This window comes from Apteryx mantelli, chromosome 3 (genome assembly GCF_036417845.1).
Source record: "Apteryx mantelli isolate bAptMan1 chromosome 3, bAptMan1.hap1, whole genome shotgun sequence".
Lineage (NCBI taxonomy): Eukaryota > Metazoa > Chordata > Aves > Apterygiformes > Apterygidae > Apteryx > Apteryx mantelli.
Window position 1 is genome coordinate 76443506 of NC_089980.1, and position 14211 is coordinate 76457716.

At 41.2% G+C, this 14211-nt stretch overlaps 1 protein-coding gene across 2 annotated transcripts in view; it reads left to right on the forward strand.

The window, feature by feature from the left end:
- Window positions 1–1658: 1658 nt before the first annotated feature.
- The window catches only part of STX7 (syntaxin 7), a 35085-nt gene continuing 22532 nt past the window's right edge, over window positions 1659–14211 (forward strand). Inside the window, exons 1-2 of one of the 2 annotated variants that reach the window (XM_067293704.1) lie at window positions 1659–1755; window positions 10096–10249. In XM_067293704.1, the coding sequence (XP_067149805.1) occupies window positions 10168–10249 (82 nt within the window). In that variant the 5' untranslated portion in view covers window positions 1659–1755; window positions 10096–10167. Of the gene's footprint in view, window positions 1756–4209; window positions 4275–10095; window positions 10250–14211 lie in introns of those variants that run through there. The other variant, XM_067293705.1, reaches the window with a different exon arrangement.

Genomic DNA, 14211 nt, shown 5'->3' on the forward strand with positions numbered 1-14211 from the left:
ATATGTAGACATACTAATCTTGGAGACTATGTTGTCTCTCATTTGAGCATACTTTGAGAAACATTAAAAATCACCTATGTAAAGGGTACCCTTTCTGAAAGGAGAAGATACTTCAGACTTTTAAACTTCATCAAACTGTATTTGTATTTTATTGGACTTCTTTATTAGTGTTATTAGATTATGATGTTATTAAGGCTTTCATTGTTCTGATTATTTCTAAATCTTAGCAATGACTGAGATTTATGTTGTAACAGAAATAAACTCCTGTGCCTAAGAGGCAGCTCAAACCTTGGCAAAGGAGTAGTACACTTTCCAGTTTCTGTAGCTCTTCTTGAGGCAAAGCTGGATTTTACTGAGATTACTTTCCAAGGCAATCACATACCGTGCAGTGTTTGTTCTGCTGTATTTAATGTACATGAGAGCATCCTGCAGACCAAGCAGGCCAGCCTGTAGGGCTCTGGAGAACATCTGACCCTATAATTTTCCCTTTGAAAAACCAAGCAGGATCCAGAAGCATTCCCAGGATCATCTAAAGACTCATCTGTCCCATTTTCTCAGGTAACTGGGTCAGGAGGAAAACGGATCCCCCAGTTCCCGGCTTTGCTTCCTACTGCTTCCTAGTACTATGCCTTCTGCTGCATTTGCAATTATACACGGTCGGTTACTACTGACACACTGAACTGACTGCTAACAGACATATGAATGTACCCTTTATTTTTCGTTATTCTAAACATTTCTTGCCTTCTCTCTCAGCTAAATATTGATCATAGGCCTCTAAATATATTTATCATTTTCCACCCACCTTCAACCTCTGGAAGTACCCACTTCCATTTAGAGATGAAGTGATCAGAACTGAATGTCATGCTTCACAGAAGGGTGCTACGTTAGTTTGCTCCACGGAAGGGTGCTATGTTAGTTAATGTAATGACACTGCATTCTTCATTGTTCCAGAGTTACCGCATGCATCCATATACACTTTTTTCTTTTTAACTTCTGCTGCAACAGCATTTTTTCCTTAAATTACATTCTCACATCCGCAACTGTTTCACTCGTGCATGATTCTAGTTTGTTGAGAAGCTGGTAAAGTGCATAAATATTCCCATTTCTTTCTTCTGAGTGCACATGGCCTTGCACACACACCACCAAAGAACCACCACCGTTTCCAAACCTGACACCACACAGACAGCACGAATAACGTTACGAGCACCGGGAGGCTTGGCTACCAAACAGCTCTTCCTCAGCACCTCACTGATCAAAAGCTGCTTCGTACAATACGTGGAATATTTTTTCTGAGGAAAAAACCAGAAACCTCGACCGTCAGGGCAGGCAGGCAGGGCGGGATCACCCCCCCAGTGATCCAGCAGGGCCCCAAAACACCTTTTCATGTCCTGGTCCGCGGCCTTTCGGCGGCGCCGCGGCCTGCGGGATCGGGCCGGCGCCGAGGCGCCTCCCCCCGCGCCGCCGCCGCCGCCGCCGCCGCCGCCGCCGCCGCCGCCGCCGCCGCCGCCGCCGCCGCCGCCGCCGCCGCCGCCGCCGCCCCTCCCCGCGGCGGGCCGGGCCGGGGCGGTCGGGGCGGTGCCGCGCTGCCCTGCGCTGCGCCGCGCCGCGCCGCGCTGCGCTGCGCCGCGCCGCGCCGCGCCGGGCGGCCAGGCCCCGGCCCGGCCCGGCCCGCCCCCTTCGCTGTCGGCCGCCCGCCCGCCGCGGCGCCTCGCCCTGCCGCCCGCCGCGCCCGGGGCAGCAGGCGCGCCGGGGCCGGTGAGAGCCGCGGCCGGGGGGCGGGAGGGGGCTGCGGGGCGGGCCGGGCGGCGGCGGCGGCGGCCTCCCCGCGGACTCCGCCGCGAAGCTGCCGCCGCGGCGCTGCCCTGCGTGCGGGAGCGGCGCTGCGGGGCCCGGCGGGAGCAGGGCAGGGCCGGGCGGCCGGGAGGGAGCGCGGTGAGGGGCGACTCTGCCCTGCCCTGCCTCGCCCCGCGGTGTGTGTGGGGGGGTGCGTTTGTGTCGCCCCTGGTGTTTCAGGGGAGGGGCTGGGGCCTGAGCCGCTGTGCGGGGACAGCGAACGGTGCGGTTCAGCGCGCGCGGCCGGGGCTGCTTCTCCGTGGTGATGGGCAGCGTCGCTGTGTCTAAATGCTCTTCGTGTTATTTCCGATCTAAGATGAGCAGAACATAGCAGCGAGGGAAGGAAGGTTATAAAAATCGCGTGAATATTTAAATAGTGAGCTTGGGCCTGGCATTTTGGGCCTCTGGCACAAGCTTATCACTGCTTTCCTTATTGAGCGACTTTCTGCCACATTAAGACACGGACGCTTCTTGCGACTACAGGAGGAAGTGAAAGGTTTGGCTCTGCCTTGCATGAAGTGCAGAGCACCACCTCTTAACGTAACCTAATGGTGAATCTTGGAGTGCTTACTGCCAGGACTGGGGTGCCCGTGCTTTCTCACCCTTTCCGCTGATAAACAGGCAGTGCACAGCTAGAGAAGTGTGCGAGGAGGGCGAGTGCCATGCAGCTGCGTGGAGGATTCCTGACTAATAATCATCCAGTCATGTGTTTTCGGAGGCGCTGCAGTCCTGCTGTTTTAAACTTAAGGATTTAGGCAAGTGCTGTTAAGAAAAGAAAAAAAAGAAGAAAACAAAAGTTAAAATGCATTAAATAGGTTTGAATTGCCAGAAAGGGATGCTAAATGTTGTGTTGAGACATTGCCGTAAACTGTATTTGTATATCCTGCATGCAAATATGTTACTTAATGTTTTCATATGAGGTTACAAAAGGTATTTTTATGCAGGATATACAAATACAGATTACGGCAATGTCTCAACACAGCATCATTCTGGTGGGCCTTGGAGAGAATCAGCATCTAGTGCAATCAAACCTTATGCAAAGATCATTTCTACACCGGTATACTTGATCTGAGCCCTTGGTTAAAGGTGCACAAGCTGCCTTTAGAGAGGTTTGGATGAGAAAAGGTGTGTTGCTCTAGCTGTTCGGTGGCATTGGTCTGTATTCATTTTCCCAGAAGATGTTGTTAGCCTGAGTCATAAGGAATGTGGCACTTTGAAACAATCATCTCTGTTCCATTTTCAGCCCAAATGCTCCCTTCCCTACACTCACCGATAGTTCCAGTATCTAGTGTTTGTTTTACTATTCCACCTTCATTGTCAGGCCTCTAAACACTTAGTGTTCTCTGGGGAACATGATTCCCCTTGTTAGGGTATTTCCTTGAGAACTAGTATGTTTTGTTGCGCAGTTGTTGCACAGTCTAATAATTCTTATTTTTCATATTTAAAAAAATATATTTCAAGCTATTACACAAAGTAAAACTTGGTTTTGGTGTGTTTCAGCCTAATTTTTGAGGTGAGGCTAAGGGAACTGGGCTTTTTTAACCTGGAGAAGACAAGGTTTAGAGGGGACTTAATAGCAGACTTCCAGTACTTGCAAGGAGGTTTCAGAGAAAATGGATCTAGGCTCTGTACTGAGGTGCACAGTGGGAGGATGAGACTATGGTTATAAATTGAAACATGGGAGATGATTGACTGATTTAGGGAGGAAAAAAAAATCCCCATGAGGGTAATTAAACATTGGAACAGGTTGCCCTGAGAGATGAAATCTCAGTTCTTGGAGGTTTTCAAGACTTAACAGGACAAAGCCCTCAGCAGCCTGTCTGAACTCACTTTTGACTCTGGTTTGAGCAAGAGGTCAGGTTAGAGACCTCCTGAAGTTCCCCCACAACCTGTGTAACTCTGTGACTATATGTTAAATCAGAAATTCTTAGTAATCTAGCTGAAAAATCAAAATCTACAGAAATTAAACCCTTTCCATTTTGCTCTGACAATTAACTGGACGGCTCTAGACTTTGTCAGGGAAATCAAACCATCCCCATATTGATTGTAGACAGGGCTTTGAAAACAGCATTTTGCTGTATGTTGTGTGTGACTGATTTGCAAGATACAACTTATGCGATAATTTAGCAGAATGGAATAGAAAAATACCTTTTGATGTCTTCTATGTCACTTGCCGCTTAAGAACAACGGAAGTTTTAAATAAACTTTGCTTGTTTTTCAGTACCCTATATGGATTTAAGTTTGACTTTGACCTGAAAATAGGTGATTACAGTTAAAATCCAGAGGCTTTTTTATTCCTTTTAAGTAGAATTCTCCTCACCCCTATTTTGTTTGCATGTGCATTATGCTCCATAGGTTTTCTGGTGTCGTGGAAGTACCCGGAGTCCCTTTGTGGTCCAGGATTCCAGCACATTAGGAACTGTAAAAGCACAAGGTGGAAAGTATGATCTCTTTTTTTCAAAATACTTCAGCCTAAGTATAAGAGGGAAAAAAAAAGTAGATGCATCCAGACAAAACTTGCCTCCCTCATCCCTCCTGGAAAAAATAGTATTAATTCTCACCTGTATATTACCAAGTTTTGTGAGTCAGTTATGAAAATCCCTCTGGTGTCGTAGCAGGGAGTACTTATTTTATAGTGTACAGTCTGTCCTTTATTCCAAGAGCTTTAATTTTTTAAGTTTAATTTTACCTACTCCAAAGGGATTGCTAAAGTCAGCAAGAGCTCCTGTCCAAAGACAGTATGTGTTTTGGGCTGCCTTAAATAGCTGCCAGTGTCAGTCTGTAGATGCACTTAGTGTCATCTCAGTACTGTGAGTGGTAAAACCTACTGAGGTGAAATAGATTGAGCAATGTCCTATTGCAGAAATCTTATTAATCATTGTTATCACTGTGATATGAATATTCTATAGCTAAGATTGTGACCGTCTGTAATTTTTTTGCCAGAATCTTTCTGCTGTTTACATGTTCATCATTTTTGACTGTTTTCTGCTTATTTGAAGGATTTTGCACAAAGCCTTTTTGGGGAGGGAAGGGGGAACAGAGATTTGCTTACAAAGGAAGTCACATTTATAGTTTAGAAATCATTTAGGAGAAAATTTGTTTCTATGACCTTTATTTAAAAAGATATGTATATGCACATATAAGAAAACCCCATGACTTATCTCTGGATATTTAAGGGAGCAAAATCCTAATTCAGTTCATATTTAAATTTTCAAGCATTTTTGTGGAAAGCAACATGTAATTTTGGTTTACTGAAAGGTAAGGATCCATGTAAATGTTTCTAGGTCGTGATCCTAAAGCATTGCTTAAACAGTAAGATCATTGCTTAAGAATTCTTATGCTAATGTTGTTATGGAGTAGGTCTTTTAGGAGGAGGAGGAAAGCCCTTGGAATGTTTAAATGGGAAAACACACAGTAGATTAGGTGCTCATTAACTGAAGTTGACTGGAGCCTGCTTGATAGTCAGGTGACTGCTGCTTAAATTTAAAATGTGCTGTGCTTGACACATCGCATCATTTTGTCCTTACGAAGCTTTCAAGAATGGCAGTGGAGAGTTACTTGGCTGTGAAGCTTCAGCTTTCTTGCCTGGTTGATGGAAAGAGGTCTCTGTTCTGTAGTATTTCTACTGAAAATAGCCAAGGGAAAAGTGGATTTTTTTCCATGCTTTGATGAATTAACATCTCTCTAGAAGACATGTTGGTACTAAGGTTTGTTATTTGCTTTAGTTATGGGAGTGGCTGTGTGATGCAGGAACAATTTAATGCAGAAATTGAAAAAAATTATATAGTGATCCTTTCAATTTTCTAAGTTGTTATGCATATGCAAAGAGGTCTTGCTTCATTCAACATCAGTTAAGCTGTCTAGTTCTTTATTTCATTTGTGGCAGTAGACTCAGTTCTTCGGACTTTTTTTCAGCGGTTAGACAAGCTTAGTTGCATCTAAGTATATCAACCCAAGACAAAGCTGTTAAGCAGAAGATAAAAGTTATAATCAGAAGCACACACCAGACTGAAACTTTCAGAGGAACTAAAATCTACCACAAATGTAGGTCTGTTCCTGTTTGAATGTGAAGTGTTCTTCCCCAAACTGCAGCTTATTATTGATTTTTTCCCATTTAAAAGCTATGCAGGCAGTAATACCAAAATAGCTTCATTACAGAGTAGTTAAATATTGTGGAAGTGAAAAGGGGGTAATTTTTGTGGAAATTCTGGGTCTTGATGAATACTCCTATTGACTTTGTATGGAAGGAAATGCTTGGTGCATATGCGTGTTTTGTTTTCTGGTGGATGAAACCTTGACCTTGTCAAAGTCATTAGCAGCACTCGCGTTGGCTCCCAAAGGCTCAGCTATTTCTCTATTTCAGAGGAATTTGAGCAACTCCAGGCTAACAAATGAAGGATATCTGAGTGGAAGTGGGGTGTTCTTTCAGTTCAGAAGCCTGAGTTGCTTTAAGTACTTGTATGAAGAAGAAGTTAATACTTCCTGTTTTTAAAAAAAAATCCAAAAATATTTCTTCTTTGGTCTGTTTGGTCTGTTTTTTCTTGCCTTAGGGAATTTGTGGTGATGATTGTGATGTGATAAAAGCTGATGGCTGTCCACTTACCCCTTTTTCCTCTCTGGCCCCAGACTTGTCAGAGACCATTAGCTTATCCTTCCACCCAGTTGTGTTATTAATGTGCTCTGGAATACCACTGTTGGTGGAAGAACTCCTATGGGTTATCACAGCTGTGAATTCACATTGCTAACCTCCAGCTTGACTATAAATCTTGATTAAAATGTGTGTTTTCCCTTGCATAAACTACCCCCTTTCCTTTTTCTTTTTAATGTAACTCTTCAAAATAACCAAGGAGACTTCCCAAAAGAGTAACTTGAGAAACTGAAAGAATTTTAGCGCTTTAACCAGATATACAATTGTTTTGTTTGAAATATTTTCTTCATACCTTATCTAGTGTTATATGCTAGAAACTGGAATTGTTTCCTGATATGTAAAAGTAGAAAACTGCTTTTTAAATCACAAGTTCAAAATAGGAAAGGCTAAAGAATTGGGTCAACTTTTATCCTCTTCTGGGTTTTTAAAACGAGGACTATCAAAATTGCAATATAGGTATTACTAACTGAAATGGCTGACTGTTGCAAGTAGGTCCTAGAGTCAATACTATGCAGAGTAGCATAACTGTGGTTATGAAGGACAGGCTTTGCTTAGTACACGTTATGAAGCACTCTGCTTATGATTTTTTTAAGGTGATAAATGCAAGTACTGACTCTGAGGAGCTTGCTCATTATTATTAGTGCCACAGCAGAAGTTATCAAATAACTTTAAGCTATACTCAGTATTTTGACACTGCAAAATGTAAGGTTCTGGGAGGGCCGGTGGTATCCTGACTTGCAGAGTGTACATAGACCTCAGCTCAGCAGAAACTTTGTAGTTGTTATCAGTAAGTGTCTGAACTGACTCTTCAGGAACAATTTCTTACTGCACTACCTGAAACTCTTCTCACCTATTCTCAATAGGGTGCCATTTACTCTTTAGAAAAATGTACGTATGCAAAGAGCTGAACGGTCTCATGTGGACTTTGCAATTTATAATCTGAACATCCTCTTATTACTTGTCATGTTTGGCTGCCCAACTGTGTAGCTGGAAAGTTGAAAAGCTCTTGTATATTGTACAATCTGTATGTTGCAAAGAATGCTGTCAGTAAAGTGCAATGTAACCAGTTTAAAGATACTTAAAACTAGTAGCTGTAGAAATTCTCAGGAAGGAATAAAAGAAGTAACTTTGCTTTGTCAACACTTGGATGAAATATTCTGAGTATATCTCTTGATTGTAATGCTGACAGCAGCGTTACAGGCAGCTTTTGGGTGAATACTAATGTGAGGGGAGAAAAAAACTGTGAAGGACTGCTTTATTTAGTTCTGTAGTCTTTTTACATAAGGTAATTGATCTCTTGCTGTCTGTCCTCCTATTCTGGTATTTAATTTTTAACATTAAATATCGTATTTAACTAAAAAATATTTTTGGCCACTACTAACATTCTAGTTATCATGGTACCAACATTTTTAGAAATAGTCATAATTTTTAAAAGAAAAAAATTTGTCAACAGTTCTTAGAATTCTTTGTTATTTAAACTCACTTCTTTTAGGAGGTTTGTGTAGATTTTATGCCTTTGATTCTATTTCCCACTAAATTCATAAAATTTCCTTAATTATTCCATGTATTAAAGCATAGAGGTATTTACTCAGTATAAAGTTTGCATGGGTTTGGTCTTACAATGCAAAACCAATGCAGTATTGCCTAGAGTTTTCAGACGGATCAAGGGTTGTTATGCTAGCCTCTGTCCAGATAAGTAGGATTTAGGCTGGCTGACTTCAGGCTCTAGTCTGTGACACAAAATAACTTGAATTTGTGTGTCGTACAGACAAAGATGGGAAAAGAAAAAATACTGCGGATGATTGTGCAGCAAGTCAGTAGAAGGTAGCAAATGCACTCCCAGTCTCCTCAGCTGTATTCCAGTGTGTTTATTACTAGGGGATACTTCAGAGCCTGAGGGCTCCAAACAGATTTGGGACCCTGGTGCATCAGCCCTTTCAAAATCGCCTAGGCTTTGTCTTCACTGTAGAAGCAGCTTGTTAATCCTGCATAGCTGTAACCTGCAGGGCAGCACATATCAGCCTGATCTCTGTAGTTACGTGCTTGATGGAGTGCTGGTGGCATGTTTCCTGGATATACCAGTGCAAAACCTTGGCTTCTCTACTCATGATCGTGAACATTGAAAAAATTGATTTTTCTTTCACATGCAGCTGCTGTCTCTGGCAGTGGTACAAGAATGATCCTGTTATAAATCACTGAGGGTATTGCTGCACAGTATTAATGCAGGCATTTCTGAAGGTGCAAGAAAATAATATTTGGCAGCAAGAATTGTTATTAGGAAAAAAATGTTTGTAAGGACTTCAGTTTGCAGACTGTGGAACGATTGGTATCACGCTTGACTGATCACTTGGCCTTTTCATTGCCTTCCTTTCCGTTTAAACATTAAAATATTCTTTCTCCCTCTCACTTAAAATTGAATTTTAGCAGTGTCTTTTAACCAGAAGCTGATAGCCTAGGAGAAGAGGACATTTTTTGGAAAGCACAGTGTTTGGGTCAAACAGTGGAAGTGCAAGGGACTGGTGAGGTTAAAATGTTGAAGCCATGAATGTGATATGCAGGAGATGAGAAAGGATGAAGTAGACTAAGCACAGCCTGGATGAAACTGTGGAATAGTGTTGGATACATGTACGCTTGATTAGTCAGCATTCTCACTGTAGAATAGATTGAATGCCGGTTTGAATTTGCACATGTATCCTAACCTATGTCTTGCTAATTTGGATGTACACTGCCTTTGAGCTTGGATTGGGGTTTGGTCTGTGTTTACAGAAAGCAAGCTAGGATATCTGTAATAGTTACATGCTGTATAATTCCTTTTAGGGTAAGTGTATTTGTGAATATATTGTGCTATCGAATTTTGGACTTTTTAGAAAAGATCTGGTAATTCTGGGTGCAAAAATACCCTAAAAATGCATTTGTATACCTAAGCTGTAGAAAAATGAATTCATACTGAGGATCAGCAGCTGACACAGGATAAAATGGCTATTCATAGAATTCTGAAGAAACTGAATAACCAGTAAAACTCAAGTTGATACAGATGTTTGCCATTTGGAGGGAGTAGGGTGCCTTATTCATTCTGATATCTTATGATAAAATATCATTGTTTTTCTCCGGCAGTTCAAGATAAGATGGGTAAGGTATTGGTGGGGTAGGCAATATATGGTATAGGAATACCATATAATGGGGTTTAAGGCATAGTTCATCAGAGACTTTGGCACTCACAGAATAAATGTACAGCTTTTTCTGGAATGACAGACAAATGCAAATGACCTTTTCTTTGCTTACAGTGGGGAAAATATTCATGTGAGAAGTTTGGCACAGGAAGCTGTTTCTATGATGTAGCTGCTGCAGAGTAATTGCAGATCTTATGCTGTGTGTATTATTAAGAATCTTAAGAGCAAATGTTATCTTACTGTAGAAAATTCAAAAAGGACTTCATATTCTTACCTAATACTTTTAAGAAAACATTCTCTTAAATGCTGTCTTTAAAGTAAACTGTTTTAGCAGAGGATAAATATTAGTTCTGTTTAATCTTTTCCTGTGTCTTCCTCTTTAAGATGATGAAGGTCTTTGTAAGTCAGTGACCAGATCATAACTCTCTTTTCTGGGGGGTCTAGGTGTCCTTAATCGGTGGAGATTGCCTGACCTGTTCCCATCTTGGATGATCTCGACACCTAATCTACTCAGCCATGTCGTACAGTGCGGGTTTTGGGGATCCTAATCAGCTAGCCCAGCGCATAACTTCTAACATTCAGAAGATCACCCAATGCTGTAAGTTGCGTTTTTCCATGTTTATATAAAACTCTAGTGGAGGTGTCCCACATTCTGGGTTAGTTTCTCTGATTCGTTCATGGGAATTCACTCTTTGACCTCACTTGCTCGTGTGGTGGGTTTGTGGCACCCCACACAGCTGATCCAATCCTTCACATGCCTGGTTAAGTGCAGTGTATCCTGGAGAAGTGTACTATCACTCTGTATTCACTTTGTGAATAAACAATTAGTAAGATGGCTATTGGGACTAAGCCCATTTTGTCCTGGCCAGTTATGTGGCTCCTTAAGGTGGTAGGTTAGGGTGCTTAGTAAGGATTGCATCAGATACTTGCTGGTGCTTAGCATTGCATAGCAGGGACAGAAGGCACAGCCTTGCAGCTTGTCCTTGGAAGTGCATATTAGATATGTAAATAAGATTGTGCAAGGCTTAATAGACCTGTGCTTAGATTCATCCCACCTAATTCTTTAGCCACTCAGCTGTGATGTTTACATTAGAGGTCAGCTGGGGCAGATAGGGTTCTTGGTCCTTTTCTCCCATTCATGGAGGGAACTGTAAAGAGCAGTTCAGCCCATCTCTCTTCACTGAGTATGAAAAAACTCTACAGCGACTACATTCCTGAGTTTAAAGGTGCCCCATTTGAATGTTTACAATTTAGTGGAATGGATCCAAACCTTATTTTAATTCGGAGTATAACTACGTTTTTGCATTTGGACAAAATACACCAAAAAGGCAAGGGAAACATCATGGCTATTTTTTCATCTTAATCGGTATGTGTTTTTTCATTTGTTTCAAAAAAAAAAAAAAGGCAAAAGTGATTTAATTTCACAAATTACTCAGAGAATACTGTTCATCCAAAGACAGGGATAGCCACCAACAGCATATCATTAGGATTTGACATACATGTTTTTAATGTGGTGCAGGACTTTGTGCATATGCAGAAATTGATTTTTTTATTATTACTACTTCAGATGAACTCTGATCAGTTAAGTGTGTTGGTTTTTATAACTGTGGTCTTCATTTTTGCTAGACCAGCTTTTGGATTTGATACTTGTAACAGATTCATGGCACAGGTGTGTTTGGGTTTTTCTTGGTGTTTATTTTTTTCTATTTTTTGCAGCTACATTTTGTATTTTCTTTCTGAAAGAATTTCTGTAAATCTCAACAGACAGGAAGGAAGATTTCAGTTTTGCTTTATTGAAAAGCTTCTTTGCATCAGGGTGATATTTCCTCAACCTAAAATTAACAAAATGGCTCTGTAAATGCACTTCATTTCCTAAAATCTGCTCAGTGAATTCTATAGTCTTTAACTTACAGTTTCATGGCTTCTAACTTGGTGTTCCAAAGACATCTGCCAATCCGTGACAGACGTTGAAGCTGCATGGTTATCTAAGATGTTTAAAAAAAAAAAAAAAAGTCCCAGCTGCTAAATGAAAATGTTAGTGAAAATGCTGGTTGAAATTGGAGCTTTGTGATTTTTGTCAGTGAGCACAAGTTCAGTGAGTTTGTAGTCCCCTACTTCCTCTTTCTTCCATCTCGTCTCTTGGTTCTCCTCCCCCAGTTTATGCCCATAAGGTCCAGGCCTAAGTAAAAGGAGACATGCCACAGGGGTTGCCTCCAATCCTGTCCTCCTTTTCTTTTTGAAACTTAGATGGATGGGTCTGAGCACCAGACAGGAGTTTCTGCCTTTCTGAGGCACAAGTCCAAATCTCTCCTAGCAGCACCTGGCTTCAAAATCAGGAGTTTTTGCTTCAAAAACCCCAGCCAAGCTCTTTCCTAGGAATGGTAGATATGCAACTGGATTCCATCCCTCACTAGATCTCACTGAATTGTAAGCAGTCAGCTACTCCTGTATTCTCCACCCCATTCTCCTCTGGTAGGTTGTATGAGGAGCTGGATCCTATGGGTAAGTTGAGCAAGTTTCCTGGATAGGGCTCTCTAGGGGCTTAAATAAGTTTCTAGCTATTTTATTGCCCTGCACAGGGTTTGGCCAGCTTTCTGTTGGAAGCCATGGGAACTCTCAGGTCAAGTGGAGTGAAATAAGGATCCTGAGCTAAAATCCATGCTTTTCATTCAAAATAATTGACTCATTTTTCACTTTTGTCCAGAAATGCTTAGCATTTGTGAGACATGTGAACTCATTTGAAGTCTTCTTGGTGATCCCTGCACCTGGAGTTGTGGAGATGTTGTGTTTTCTGGAATAAGATGAATGGAGTGGAAGAGGGAAAGACAGATGATTTAGTGTCAGATTACTGATACACTTAAAGAATTTCCTTAAAACTAATTCACGCTTCTACTAATGTATAAGGAAACTGAATACTGCTAGGAAGATACAGATGAGATGCAGATTACTTGAAAGGAAGCTGGCTCTTCCACTTGCCTTTTAACTTGTGGGAGAAATACAGCAGAACTTCCTGAATTAGACAACACTGTGCTGCAGAGATTTCATAATACAGTGGAGTTTTACAATAAGCACTCCAAAAAAGCTAGAAAATTAAAACTTGTCTCAAAGCTGAAATCTTGACTATAACATTTCTCCAAAGTTGAATCATTAACCCCCAAAAAGGAAAACATTTGGTCCAGTTCTTTATTAGCTCTTCTTAATAAACCATACATATATAAGAGAAAATGCATTTATTAAATACCTTGCATTTCATAATGCATCTGTCTGATGCTACCATCATATTAACACTTTTGGTCTCTCTTGGAAGCTTAAGCCAGGAGGGCACCTATATGCATTTGGGATCCAGAAATCTAGAGCACTCTTTGGAAGAAGGTTCCTTCAGCTGTTCTTTAAAATTAGGGATCCTTGCTCAATTTTGTGGTATCAACATTTCTACAGAAATAAGTGGTTATAGCATCATTTAGCAACTTCTAGGCAGTGGAGTCTGTTTTTCTTGGGCCAAAGAGATTCAAATTCATGTTTTGCCAATCAGCCAAGTCTGTGATCTAAGGGTTCTCCTGAGAGTTTTGGGAGCTAATCTAGGCGGAGCATTTCTCCATGCCTTTTCTTAAACCCATCCCACTGAACAGGTGGGATTGCAGAAATCAGTGCTCTTATTGACACCCTCTGCAGTAGGATAGCCAAAGTCCTCAGGCAGGAGAGGGAAAGTTAGGCTCTGAGGTCTAATCCTAAAGATTTTTAAAAGTTCATGTGACTCTTATTGAATAAAAGCATATAAAATCTGGGGAGCATGAATCACATGTTCTTGAATGAGATGTAGTGTTCTGTACTGAACCTCAGTGATGTCAGCATGCATTAGGCATGCTGCAAGCCTGCCTGCTAGCAGTGTCTCCCTGGTTTGGTTTTGGGTCTGTGTTAAGTTTGATGAGAAGCAGATCTGCAAACAGGTAGGGAAATTTCAAATTTAAATAATAAAAATAAAGAAGTGTACAATAAGCTTTGGCACCTCTTAGGGCTTAGGCAGTTGCTAAATTTCTATGTCGTAGAATGCAATTTATGATCAGGGTTTGAAAGTCCTTATCTGCAATCGGGTCCTAAATGACTACAGTTCTAATTCCAGGTCTATCTTGTATCAGATTCAAAATCTAGATTACTTACTTTGACATTTGAAATATAAACTTAAAGATGGTTGAGGTTTGTCACTAATTTTCTGGATATAAAGAATGGGAATATGAAGAATTAAATATAAAGAGTAATATAGGCTGTATACCTCCTGCCAGTTTGGACTTTGCAGGTAGAGAACCTATTATCAGTGTTTTAATCAGTGTTTACTAAAGGAGCAGTAGTTTCAAAACTCCAGTGGTTTCATAGGTGACACTCTCACTTATGTGGTAGTATAATGATAGCTGATATAACTTAAGAAAAATCTCAGTCTCTTCCTTCTTCCTTCAGGATGTAATACTTTCAAATATTTTCTGTGGTCACTTGTTTGCAGCAACTAGATAGACAGAGAAAGAGAATAACCAAATTATAATGCACAGAAACAAGATGAGCTACTAA